Raw genomic sequence first — 15,051 nt, 5'->3', positions numbered from 1 at the left:
AATGATAACACTTAAAATATTCTTTTTAATATTTGCTACCTTATTGAAACCGTACTCCAACTCCAGCTCTATATAATCGTAAAAAAATACAGCGATAATAATTTCAAAGTCTCAGTATTAGAGGAGACAACGCGGTCTCGGACGTTTACCTTTTTTCTGGATTGATCCCGGACTATAGCTTGAATGATTAATTCATAAATTTTAAATCTCTGGCCGTGTAGCGTGAGCATCAGTGTTTAAGCGAACATATGTATGCATGAATTGTAAGAATGTTAGAATTATGTAAAAGTAAAATTATACAAACATGTAAAAAAACGTGATGACGTAGTTTTTTTTACTCACTAACATTGACCAAAGACAATTACGTTACTATTGACCATTTAAAATATATTTAAATATCAATAATTATTTTCAAATTATTCAGAAACGGCAAAGTTATGGAATATTGTCTTTATTGAAGATAATTTATCATATGTATTAATTTAACTTATCTTCAGTTCAAGAAAAAACTGTTTACATCTTGTTAAGATATAAATAAAAATTGTTTATTTCGGAAAACATGGTTCCATAACTTTGTTAGTAATAAAGATAGATAAACTATTCATCATAAAAATGTTGTCTCTTTAACAAACAATGTTGGTACATCTGACACCTAATTAACGAAGGATTTTAGATAACAAAGAAATACCAATTTAATTATGCATTATCTAAATGACTTCCTTTACCTCCACGCTCATTAAGTGTCAAACACTTTCTTGACCTACCTCTACTGTTTATTATCACACCTGGGAAAAATTATCTAAATAGATAAAAAAAAATGTTTGAAATCTTATTACACTTTATATGATACGTATCTTTATATATGTATTTGCCAAATAAAATCAAAATGTACTTTTTATATTATTTGTATGTAACACTGCTTTTCAATCTGTAATAACAGTGTTAGATACTTATGTCTAGTTTACCTTAAGATATCTTTGATCTCTTTTTTTAAGAGTTATGAAATAACGTCATTTAAATACATTTAAACAATATATTATAACGTCATTTTAACAAACCAAACCAGTCCTGAGTCTAGGAGTCAGTTGTTTACAAAAAACACAAGTTAACCCTAGCTTCATGCATGTCCGGAACACAGGCAAGGGGTAAGGGGAGAACGGAGGAGGAAGGAACGCAAAATGCCGGCTAGGATGCTGACGCGTTGTTTTTGTCTTTGCCGATATTAAATTCCATGTTCACTAAATTAATACTTTTACCAGTGATAAATTATGTAATATTTAGTTATTTAGTGCGTGTTCGATGTGTGTGAAGTTATAATAAACATAATACTAAAAGTTTTGTTGAAGAAGAGGTTATGTTTACCCAAAAGCTTCGGTTTATCGTAAGTAAGCTTTTACATTTCTTTTGATATGCCTTTTATGCCTAACATAAACTGGAAGTGTTGTTGTAAGTGCTGTCATGCTAAAAGTACTTAAACAATACATTTTATAGCTGTTATATTAATGTAGAAAGACGAAATATGAACTACGTCTCCATATTTTTTTTTTCTTAAAACTTCCCATTGTTTCGGGAAATTAGTTTGACTAACAATAACACAAACATTGTTAAATAACATTAGACCTTGACACAGAATGTTAGTACAAGTAATAACTAATTTATACATACGTGACTCAGTCTAAAAATGGACGAAAACGTATTAAAGACCGACGACTGAATTTAAGCATTGAGTGACGCACATCTCTTGTTCTAGAAAATCCTTCGATGTCAAATTCTACTTACTTGCTACTTACATTCCCTTGGGCATTGTTTTAATGAATGATAAAATAATTTTGTCAACATTATTATCTTGAAGTTCCTTCTTTTCGATCGAACAGAGAAAGGTCTGTGAGACTTGTAAGTTGTAGTTTTGTACTAAGTATAAACATGGCTTTAGTTATTTACATAAAATTACGTTATGTATTAATTGCAACACCATTTATACAAGTGAAACAATAGGTAATTGTAATATATAATTGATATGACGCAGAACATTTTTATTTATGACAATGCTCGAAAGTAGATGTCATTTTTAACACTAATTCAGATATATAGGTTTGAATGCTTGCGTTTCAATTATTGTATTGAGTGAGTATGTATAATTTTTGATGTCAATCGATAAGTTTCCACTCCCATACGTCAAGTCTCTCTGAATCTTACCCTTGGCTTATTTCATTTTTTTTTATCAACAGCCTTTATAACGTACTAAGTTACGGGACTAACAGTACTATGCTCTGTGGTATGAATCCCTTCCATTTGGATTACTAATCCCTTCAACTGACACCGTTACGATTACGTCAATCGATCTATAGGACGATTACAACGACGCTAAGTTTGTGCGTTTCATCACGTATAATTCACAGATAGACGTTGATTCTTATAAGTTTAGATTTTATCTTATCTATAACTTCCAAACGGAATTGCTAGGTAACAATTTGTCCGGACTTCTTGATAACGCTGTTTGCTTATCTAAAGATATTTTGCAGTTGTCTTGGGTGTAATAATATTTATTTTGAAATAGGTATTTGGTGTTTCAACTACTATTATTAATCTATAGCGGCTTGCATTACAAGTTATATCAGATTTACAATATGGAATAATAAATTAATTACATAGAGTTAAACACATATCTGAGAGCAATTGTCTATACGTTAATCGTCAATTATTTAGTTTATTATCTTTTGTTACGTTGTCTATTGTTTGTTTTAAAACTGATATGTGTGTGACTTACCGAAAGCTTGTCCACAAGGTGCGGGGAACATATTTTGTGCGTAGCTTATAGTTATTTATAGTAAAAGCGGGTCAGGTCGGTGGCCGGCTTGTATGGAAAGTCAGACGAGTCGAGTTGTTAAGTTTCCTTTTGCGAATACGCATGCGCGAAGGCGGCTAGTACGTCAGTGTTGCGTTGAGCCAACGTTCACTTCGGACGCGCGATTAGCACTTTAATTTGCGGAATCAACGTGTTGTGCATATGGATTTAGTGTGTTTGTGTGTGCGGATTTCACGATGAGCGGTACGGGGGTCGCCTCCCGGCCTCCGGGGTCCATGTCTTTGCCGTCTGACCTCCCCGTTCGCATTTATATGCGGGCGCTGCGGCAGTATCAGAAGATAATCGACTTGAAACGATTCACTAAGGAAAAAGTAAGCGGAAATAGCTTTGTATTGCACTATTTGCATGGCTTATACAGAGTTCACTTGATTTATTGAAATTTATCCGCGGTTCAGTCACCGTATAAATTATACCCATTCAAATAAGCCTGTAGTATTTTAAAACAACGTTTGTAAGAAATATTTCGAGATCTTTGATAAAGATTAAATATAATCGAAACTGGTTTTAATTGCATACATATACAACAGAAATAATTTGACCTTTAATACATAACTTCGTTATAAACGATTGAGCCGTTTTTGTTTTATTTTTATAGGTACGATTATAATCGTGACGTCAATTAGTTTGTATTAGTAACAAGTTTGCAATAAAAAAATATTCAATTATGGAAAAGTTTAAACTTTAGTTTTGTATAGACATTATAAGAATATTTTTCTTAAATCTATCTTAATAACATATAAGTTATTATTAAACATACAAGGGATAACGCGTTAACACATTTTTACAATTAATAGTTGAAAATTATTTAAAATATTTTAATTTTCATAGCAACACAATAAACAGTACATACCTACCCATCAACTTACACATATTAGATATAGCTAAAATGTTTAATAATATGTAAATTATACTCAAATAAAAATCATTGACGTAAGTAATTTTAAACAAAAATATACTCGTGTATGGCAAATTTTCTAGCCCGTTCTCAGCGTGGGTTAATAATCATTTTAAAAAATTGAGGGCCTAGCCGCTACCGAGTTCTTGGATTCAACTTTCGTTGAACTGAACAAAAATCTCGTAGTAAAAGCTTCTTTCTTTTTGACGGTATTTTTTTTTGTTGTATCTGCTTCATGGCAATCTGCTATCCAGCAATAAGCCACTTGTTTGTTTGATTTTACTCAGTTCATGTTATCCTCAAGAGCCATACTCGACATAGAGCCACGGCTCTCTTGATGTTAAGAGGTAAATCTTTTATATAGGCTCGGTACGTCCCTTCTTTTTAGCCGCTTATGCTGAAGACCGCCTTCTCCGCTCAGAGCGTGTGCCAGTTTATTTACATGGGAGGTCAGCTTCTCCTGGTATTTCAGGCTGTTTGACGGTATTAAAGACTGGTATTTACGTAGAATTGACGCCCGATGTCCCAAAGAAAACACGACTTTTCACGTTTTTTACAAACTGAATTATTTCTAATATAGTTCAGAGCTCTTGTTGAATGTCGTGTGTGACATTGCCTATATTTATCACAGTATAAGTGAGAATAAAAACACAATTCTCAGCTATTTAGGGCTTTAGTACGTATAAGGGGATAGGATATTATAATGTGCTAAATTCTGCTCAACTATTTTTATGACGTTTCATACCACGTGCAATAAAAAATGTATTGCTTCTAATGAACCTCCAAGCACTCACCAATAATATAATATTACTTTTCTATCTATTGTTAATTTTAAATTTTTAATTCAATTACTTGTCTATCTATTGTTAATATACCGAAAATAATTTTAAACACCCACTCTTAAGGCCTCCGTGATGTGCTAACTTGTCACAAATGTGTCAAGGCTGATTAAATAAGTATGATTTTGTATTAATATTTAATGGACACATTTTACATTGAGCGAGGAAAGCATCAGCTCGGGAGTAAAATTAATTAAAAAAGTGTAATGGCACGTGTTATTGATGAACATTTACAGCTGGGCTTAGAGTCGCACATCAAATTATATCTATTGGTAGATTGATAGACCGGAATTTAATGCCCTATTAGTCACCGACTTAATCAAGAATAGGGCAGACCGTTTTAAGATTTTCTTTGGATCTTGTGAATATAGAAATTGCTAAGCCTTTGGTTAGCCTTACATGTTTATTCATTTTTTTTTAATAAAAATGAATAAACATCTAATGACAAACAACTTAACCAATTTCTTAATGACACTGGAGCGTTTAAGATACAGACTAGGCCTAGTTCAAACGCTGGTGCTCATAGTGTCTCAACAATTCGTAGCATAGTGTATGTTAACAATCTTTTAATACTTACATTTAAAAATGTAATGTTTTTGAGTCAAATTCATTAATTTTTATTTTTATATACAGTCAAAACCGTTTACGATGACATCGTTTAGAACATACCGGTTATATTGACCAAAATCAAAGGTCCCGGCTGAATTCTATTGTATTAGGTACTTAATAACAACGTCATCGGCTGTTACGACTATCGGTTTTTAGGACCAAATATGAGTAGTCCCTTCAATGTCGTTATAACAGATTTTGACTGTATATATATTTTTTTTAGTTGTGACAGAAATAAATCCCTTCAGTAATTTTGCGTCTGCGTTTCTTGAAAAATTTAACATGTCGCTGTTCAGGAGAAAAGAAAATATAAAGAAAGTATCTTACCTTTCACTTCGTAGGGGCAGGCAAAAGCGTGCAAAAAAGAAATGAATTATTATCCTCGGTGAGAAATTTTGACAAAAGGCATTAAAATACGTTCTACTTTCTCCGTCGAAGTGTGGCATAAATACTTCTTTGTTCTCACGACAGTATTACAATGCAAATTATACTTGTGTCTTAGAAGGTCATCTGATTGTATTTTCATATGAATGTATCATAATTACTTTAGCAATTGTTAAAGGATATTTAATACAAAATGTTGTGAATCTAATGATATAAAAATAAATCATATAAATTGATGCTATATTAACTACTGTAGGATCATCACTAATAGTAAACTATTGTAGTTTCTAGAATTTGGCTAAATTTTCTACGAGTATAACCTCTAGATGGGTTTTGTCACTAAGCCCATGAATATAAAATAGAAATATGTAGTAATATTCTCTAGTATATATTTGTATATATGGATATATATTAGGAATTTTTGTATGTATATATATGTTTGGACCAAATATATGTATAAAATAAGGTCCCGCACGGCGCACCACAAGAGTCGGGGATATTGGGAAATTTATAAAAAAAAAACAAAAAAAACAGGTAGATTGGGCAGAGGGCGTCCACAGTGAGTCCACAGTGAGTCTCTATTGCACCTCGCTCCAAGTCTTTCCGGCTCTCTTCTGCAACTGTACGGCGGCAGGTTTGCCTAGGACGGCCACGCGTCCGCTTTCCTTGCGGGTTAAAATCAAGCGTCTGCTGGAAATATGATTGGGATCCCTTCGGAGTGTATGGCCTATCCATTTCCATTTGCGTCGCTTGATCTTCTAGCGGGGTCTCTCGGCAGCGCCCCCCAATGTTGCTCGTTAGATCAGATCAGGTTAGATTAGATCTTTTCGGGCCAGTAGAATACTGCGAAGACAGCAGTTCACGAAGACTTGGAGTCGGTGTGAGATGACCTTCCACGTTTTACACCCATAGACCAGCACATATTTGACTTGGATCCGAATTTCCAGAAAAGAGAGTACCAATTATTAAAATTCCGGCAACGCACTGACGAGCCCTCTGGCAAAGTGAGTATGGCAGCAGTGTCACTTAACATCAGGTGAGCCTCCTGTCGTTCGATGTTACATAAAAAAATGCTTGGTGGGACTTATAATTAAATATTTGTTATCTTCAACTGAAGGAAATGTGTAGAGTATTTTTTGTCTTAAACCAGTTATTGTAATGAGTTTTGTTACGCTTTTGTGGGTAAACTGCGGAACGTTTGATATGTAGATAGTATCTACATATAGGTACTATATACTACGGTCTACAATGTCTTCATGTAAGCCACCCAGTAGTTTACTTCTGCCAGCTCTGCCAACGCCAACCTATTGATAGAACTTTTACTTAAAACCTATTTAAAATAGAAAGTTCATCTCTCTCTGGGGGGGATCTGTGCTACCAGAAATCGGTGGAGGCAAATGATACGCGTCATACCAATAATTATGTACTTGTACTCAGATACTAAAATTAAATTGACCGTTTATAATGACGTCCAAAAATATACTTTATCATTATATACGTAATTATAAAATCGCGCTATTATTTGACGCATGTTATTATACAAAAATAGAATTAACTCGATGTTATATTAAACATTAGATAACCTATGATAAGTCATATATATAATAAATGTGTGTATGTTCGTTTCGATAAAAGAACTGAGTTTGATTTGGTATACATTTTGAAGTTTCGTAAAGAATAAAGTAGATTTTTTAATAAGAAGTACTGGCATAGTGTTATATCTATAGCAGTGTTGGCATAGTGATATATATATAGCAGTGTTGGCTTCAGCCTACGACTCATACCTGGGGTCATAGATTCGATCCCCGTACTCCAATGGAATTTCTATGCGCGCATTTACCACTCGTACGGTGAAGGAAACCGGCCTTAAGACTCTAAAAAAAACAATGAACCTGTTAGGTCTGGGCCTCAGATATCTGTTTCGTATCTGAGGCCCAGACCTAACAGGTTGGGGCGCCAGTGGATTTTTTTAAACTATTAAAAGCCAAATATAATGATGGATATACGTTTGGTGTGCAAAATATAATTTGAAAGACAAATATTTCGATTCGTTTGAATGTGGCCGGGCAAACGCTAGCCCAAACTCAGAGACACGACATTCTTCGTGTTTTGTTTAATGATTACTTACTTTAATGCCAATTAATAATAACTTGTTCATATAAGCACTTGACTGTTAAGTTTGGCTTAATTAAAGTTAATGTTTTGACGTCTGTAACTGAAAAAATTGAAACCATTTTTGTTATTTGGCAGTAAAGTCCATCGACTTGAAAAGGTCGTTATCTCTGTTGCGAACGTAAATAATGTCGTAAATAATAATAAATACTAATTATCTGGAACCGCCTTAGTCTGTTTCTCGGATTTATTTGGTTCTCTGAAGCCATGGACTACTGCTGAAGGGAAATGCCGCATTTACCGAGATATATGTTTATTAGGAAATAGCTTTAGTTACTTTTGGTACAATATAAATATTTCATAACAATCAAATATACAGTATTTACAATTTTCTAAACCTACATTGAAATAATTAAAAATTTGTAAAAATAAAATTAAAATAAATTTAAAAAGTTTGGTCCGTGTGGCAGTTGTGTACCTTTAGCATTTCCTCGCTGTATATACACATATTTATATAGTACATATATTTTATACTATAAATATATGTTCGATAGGTATATATAAAATACGATCCATACAATATATTTGATTCAAAAAAACTTCGTCCACTTTAATGTTTTTTTTCATAAAAAAACTGATATTAAGTGATAAACACACATAGACACTCACATTGCCAGAGGGCTTGCAAGTGCGTTGCCAGCCTTTAAAGAATTTTAAGTTGAATAATAAATAAATAACAAAAATCACTATGCAGAAAAACAATTACATTTTGTACTTACATTCCAAAGGTTATATATATAAACATGCACACATAACAAACAACGATAAACGAATCGTTTCGGCGAAATTGGTACGGTTTTTTCTTGAAGGACCATGATCATGGCAATTAGCCTGGGCAGCTTCTTCCAAACTTCACTTTACAAAAAAGGGAAATCTAATATTTAAAGAATTTAGCGAATTCGTAGAATGTATGGACAGATTATGACAATTCTTTCACCAGTAGTGTTTAATAAATCTTGTATATAATAATGTTTTATTTACTAGTATTATACTCGGTATGCTAGATGTTAAAGATGCGTTTCCCTTAATACATGATTATCGTTAAGCTTCCGGGGTCCATATAAATAACGATGTTGTTTATATGTACAAGATTTACGTCAGATTGGATAACCAGACGGAAGTCGTCACAAATCATTCATGCTTCCTTGTTGGCACCTGAAGATGCAATAGCATATATATATATCTTAAGTTATCGAAATGTCTATATATAAAGGGTTTTTCAACAAGAACTTTGTTTTCTAAAACAAAATAAAACAAAGAATTTAGAGGAAAATGAATAAAATTTTTATTGTATTACACAGAGAAAAGTTTGGCAATTATGAATGAAAAATGATATCTGGCAAATGTCCACCACGACCACGCTGACAGATGTTGATTCTTTCATCAAAATTTTTACTCACTTTTTGGCAAAATGGAGGGTCTATTTCGTTAATGACATCACGGATTTTGAGTTTTAAGGCTGCAATCGATTCGATTGGCTCCGTATAGACTCTGTCTTTAACATAGCCCCACAAAAAATAATCCAGTGGTGTTAAATCACACGATCTGGCTGGCCACTTAACAGCTGAATTTCGCGAAATTATGCGCTCGGGAAATTTGGTTTGCAATAAATTGATCGTTTCATTGGCTGTGTGACATGTGGCACCGTCCTGTTGAAACCACATTTCAGTGATATCCATGTCATCAATAATAGGCCAAAATTTAGTGGTTAACATCTCGCGATACCGTGATCCATTGACTGTTACCGCATTTCCAGCCTCATCTTCGAAAAAAAACGGCCCAATCACGCCTCCAGACCACATAGTGCACCACACAGTAACACGTTGAGTATGCAAAGCCTTCTCAATAATTGCTTTAGGATTTTCAGAAGCCCAAATGCGACAATTTTGCTTGTTGACGTACCCTGACAAATGAAAATGGGCTTCGTCTGAAAAAATGATTTTTTCAGAAAAACCAGCAGGTTGTTCCTGAATGAACTGAGCGAATCTGCGGCGATTTGAATGGTCGATCAGCTTTAATTCCTGCACCAGTTGAATCTTGTAAGGCTTCAAAGCCAAATCCTTTCGCAAACCCCAATTGTTGAGAACGTCGTGAAATTGACAAATTTTGATCTTCTTTAACACTGTGGCTCACGGCGGCGATGTTTTCTGTTGAACGACCCGGTCGAACACGTGTTGGTGTTGGCACATTTTGTACCGAGCCTGTCGACTCAAATTTCGCGACCAAATTCTTAACAGCGGTCTCAGAAGGACGATTATGCTGGCCGAAAATATCACGAATTTTACGAAATGTAACTTTAACAGAACCACCATTTTTATAGTGGATTTGAATTATTTTAATGCGATTTTCGAGCGAAATTGAATTCATTGTAATAATTGCCAAAGCACCTGCTACGAATACCGCCAAAAACTAAATGTCAAAACTATCACGTTCTCGGTGTTGCCACAATTGAAAAACAAACTTCTTGTTGAAATACCCTTTATATATCTTAAGTTATCGAAATGTCTATATATATATATCTTAAGTTATCGAAGTGACTAAACTCGTTCAAACTGTATTATTTTTATAAGTAGTAATCAAATTAGTTACGTACAGTATAAGTTCATTATTTCCGTGCACATAGATTAATTTTATTATAAAACTTATTCCATAAAAGTTATTAAGGCTGTGAGGACCCTGGGTGGTTGTTTATACCCTTAAAAGCCTTAAAACCGTCACAAGTGGCATTCCAAGCTGATTTTGTTCTTTCTTAGAAGTATGAAAATGAAATAATATTCACATTATATATTTCATTTAATATAATAATAAGATTCTATTTATCTACATTTTATTGTCATACATTATACAAAAATAAATATATATAAGTATACAATTTGATGACCCTAAGATACGTCCGGCCTGCTCTTACTTTTTCCACCCTATGTTATTTTTTGTCGATGTACAATTTTTGCCATCTTTTGGCATTAATACTTACGTACTAACCTAGCATCGATGTTTTAACCAATTTATTTTCGTAAGTTTTAGATTAATAACTTTGACACAAATTTAATTGGATGCTTTCAGCTCTGTGCTGCAATATAAACCAACACTACTCTTCGTTAAAATATAGGATTAAAAATAACATATAATCTAATCTTGTTAAAGATCTAATACAACGTTATTTAGTTAATTATAATAAGTTATCTATAATTAGTGATTTAATAGCCTCTCGTATGAATCTAGTGTAATCGGATCGAATTGTTAAGTAGTAGTATAATTTATATAAATTAACTTCCAATTATGACGCACAGTTAAACACTCATTAGTTATCATAATTGCATCTTGTATACAGATAATGGCTCTGCGTTAAACTTTGATTGGTACACTTTTGTATATGAACGTATCACGTGAACGAATCTATCATCAATCATCCTCTCCCGTTTTTTTTCTTTTTTCTGCCCAAAAAGGCACTCATCGCAGGCCATGTAACACCCATTTTAGTGGGTGCGTTGCCGGCCTTTGAGGGAAGAGTATACTCTTTAAACAATTGGAGGTAGTATTCCCAGGGAAGACCCCTACCGGTAGTCGATTCCACAGTTCGCTAGTTCGCAAATTAATGTGTCTTGTGAAGCGGAACGTGGAAGACTTCCAGCTATCAAGGTGATGCTGATGAAATTGTGAATTGATACGGCTCGTACGGTGTTGAAACGAGGCAGGAGATATCAACCAAACACCTCTTCAGAACACTGCATAGTATAGTCAAAGTCGCTTTTGCTTTGATAGGATCACTCGTAGCTACAACGAATGGGTATAGGATATTGAAATGATTAGTAAAGATCATAACGTTTTTGCGTAAGCAATCACTGATACCTCATGGTGTAAACCATGTCCTTCTGCACCACTTCAGGTCATGTTTATACAGTATTGGGACCTAACGGTTTTTGTATAGTAATTAGTTTAAATGCCCATAAGGTGTATACATTATAAGTACAGAAATAATAAATACCCACACGTTGTGTCAGTCCTAAACTGTTGAATGATGCGCCAGTCTAATAACACTGTTTTAAGTACCTACAAATTTGACATTGAATTTATAACATCAAAACATGAAAGTAATCGATCATATTATTTATTTTAAAATCTAGTGTTAATAATAAAATATTACCAAGCTAGCAACAGTTTTTATTGGAAAATTCAATAGTCGTTTTTAGTATTTTTAGTTATTATTTATGTTTTTCACCGTTTAAATCTTCCCTGAACTTCCACAAATATTTCGAGATCATAATTAGCCAATTAGGTCCAGCTATTCCCGAGTTATAGCGACACAAACGAACTAATTAATTTTTATACATAAGCATATATAGATAACTAGCTGCCCCCGCGAACTTCGTTTCTCCTTAATGTGATTTTACTTAGCCTACCTTTTTCTCTATATAAACCCCAGAGTTCAAGCCATAAGATTTTAATTAACAAATGAAAAATAAGGGTTGGTGATAGAGGGGTGAAAATGTAGGGTTGTATGTATTTTTAATGGCACAGTATAAAATTTTTTTATTTTAAATTTCGTCCAAAAAATAAAAGGTTATACCCCCTTATCATTTAGGCGTATGAAAAATAGATAGTAGCCGATTCTCACACCTACTGAATATGCATATAAAATTTGATAAAAATCGGTCAAGCCGTTTCGGAGGAGTATTGTAACTAACATTGTGACACAAGAATTTTATACATAAGATAACAACAAATTGCACGAACATTGTCACATTATTTATTCCCACAATATATTAGTATGTTAACATAAAACTGTCCAGACGATTCGACTGTAGCCTCCATGTGAGCTAGATAACAGTTAGGGCACCTCATAAATAGATCCCCTTTACCTGAATATCACGTTTTTTAGCATGCGTGGGCGCATAAAAGCTTGTATCGCGTGCTACCCACGCACACAGGATGTACTCATTTGTGTCTTTATCAGACCATTTGGCGCTCAATGTCTGTTATACTTTTAAATACTACATAATTTTCTGTATGGTTTAACGAATATAGAATATTATCCTTGATTTAATTGCTGTGTAGGAGTATTGCTGTGTTTAATGCTGTATCATAAAAAAATAAAAACAAAAAAAAAAATTCTAAAAATTAAAAAAAAATAATTTAGGGGTGGACTACCCTTAACATTTAGGGAGAAGAAAAATAGATGTTGTCCGATTCTCAGACATACCCAATATGCACACAAAATTTCATGAGAATCGGTCAAGCCGTTTCGGAGGAGTTTAACTACAAACACCGCCACACGAGAATTTTATATATAAGATAATACTGATGATTAATTGCTAATTTCCGATATACTTGTTATACAGAAATAGAAATCCTAATATATAAAACTAATTTACACATCCTAGATGCTATCAAGATTATCTGTTATATTATTGTTACAGGTTTGTAAAGGTCAAAATAATTAATAATAGCGTGGCAATGCCGAATGCGCATTTTACAAAATTTAAACAAAACTGCTAAAAATCTGACATATATCGTGAGTAAAATTACGTAAAAAGCAGATAACCATAATTATATTCATAAGATCAGTCTATTAAGACTGTTTGAACTAAAGTACACATTTGTGCAATATTAATTGTGACAAGCATTTATAGAATAACAACGAACACGAATAGAAAAAAAAATCAAAGTGTTAAGGGAGCAACTACAGATATCCAGACCTAGCTCGTTTCTCAGAATGCTCATCTATATATATCTATATATATATAATGAAAATGGTCTTCGTTTGAGGCTCAATCACGCCTAAACCACTGATAGTATCGACATGAAACTACCACCAATCGATGCGAAATTTTTCCTAGATGGTTTATGGCTATTTATTTATTAAATTCCATTCCTTCATTTTTTTTTTGCTGTTTTACTTTTATGAAAATTTATCCATACGGACTTCACCGCGGAAACATTCGGGGAGGCTTCCTAGAACCTCTAAACGTCAACATCTGTTAAAAACTCGATTTTCGAAATATTTCAATTTTCTTAGCGGGAAGTTAAAAAGAAGAATAATAAAAATATGAAAAAAAAATAAAATAATGAAACATAAAATTTATTTTAATTCGTCCAGCAAAGCGGGCGCGAAACGGCTAGTTCTAGATAATTGTAACTTTTGAAGGAAAAATGGGATGATTTTGGGTACCATGGGTACCTACACGAAATTTAAATTGATTGTTAAATATCTTAAATGCAAACGATATTTCAATTATTTTCTACGATTCTCCAATGACGACTTGTTAATGAATTTAAAGTTAAATTAACTTATTTCAGTAAGTATTAAGAGTATTACGCGAAATTTAGCTTGCTTAAAAAAAACAAAGCTGTGTTGGCTTAGTGGCTGCTGCATGCGACTCTCATCACTGAGGTCGTAGTTTCGGTCCCCGGCACCAATGGACTTTCTTTCTATGTGTGCATTTAATATTCGAAATCTGAGGCCCAGACCTAAAAAGGTTGTAGCGCCACTGATTTTTTTTTTTATAAAACAGATTACATAACAGTCAGATTATGATACTTAGAAATAAGATAATTTTAGGCTGTATCAAAAGTCATTCAGAATTGAGCATTACTATTTGTGAATGCAATGTGTATTGTATGAGTTAAGTTGATGATGTGCATAATAAGTAAATCAGCACACATTATGGATCGGGCGGCGCCAGTCTGCCATGATATAGTGGACACAGTACTTAGACATATAATATATGTGTTTTTGCCGCAGAATTATTTAGCCTTAGAAGAGGCTAGCCTATGGCTAACAAACGATTGGATCTATAGTTGGACTATAGCATTAACTCCACTTAATATATCATAAATCCTTTATTTAATATCTTCTTCGGTATGTCCAAACATATAATCTAAAATCACCTGCATCAGCCTACCCTACATACTTCACGTACCTACCCTTACTTTTACACCATCACACAACGCAGCCAAATTAAAAATCTCTTAGTTAAATGTATAGAATAGTTTTTATAATTTTGTTCCCTTTTGTAAATATTTGAAAATTGTTGTATGTAAATATTTCATCTCTGACTTCATTTTTAGTGTGATTGTTTGTTTATTGTATAGGATTACGAAATAAATAAATAAGAACAACCCCCCCCCCCCCCCTGCATAATAGAAGCATCGAGCCTTTAAGCTCTCGAAAGCATAGTGTAACCTGTAACATCAGGTGATTAAATATAGTTTGTTTACCATGGTGTAGCATTTTTTTTAATAGCTTGGCTACATACTGGCAGCCACAGCAAACACAAAAACAATTT

General features: G+C 33.4%; 1 protein-coding gene across 3 annotated transcripts in view; it reads left to right on the top strand.

Moving 5' to 3' along the window:
* The window catches only part of LOC125054491 (inositol-trisphosphate 3-kinase homolog), a 68,386-nt gene that overhangs the window by 31,622 nt on the left and 21,713 nt on the right, over window positions 1-15,051 (top strand). Inside the window, exon 1 of one of the 3 annotated variants that reach the window (XM_047656423.1) lies at window positions 1,166-1,381. The exons of 1 other annotated variant lie outside the window; for it this stretch is intronic. In XM_047656423.1, the coding sequence (XP_047512379.1) occupies window positions 1,355-1,381 (27 nt within the window). In that variant the 5' untranslated portion in view covers window positions 1,166-1,354. Of the gene's footprint in view, window positions 1-1,165; window positions 1,382-2,922; window positions 3,178-15,051 lie in introns of those variants that run through there. One more of the 3 variants, XM_047656421.1, reaches the window with a different exon arrangement.

The sequence above is a fragment of the Pieris napi genome, chromosome 12 (genome assembly GCF_905475465.1).
Source record: "Pieris napi chromosome 12, ilPieNapi1.2, whole genome shotgun sequence".
Lineage (NCBI taxonomy): Eukaryota > Metazoa > Arthropoda > Insecta > Lepidoptera > Pieridae > Pieris > Pieris napi.
The sequence above is the reverse complement of the archived record's forward strand: the minus strand, read 5'-3'. Positions and strand labels throughout refer to the sequence as shown.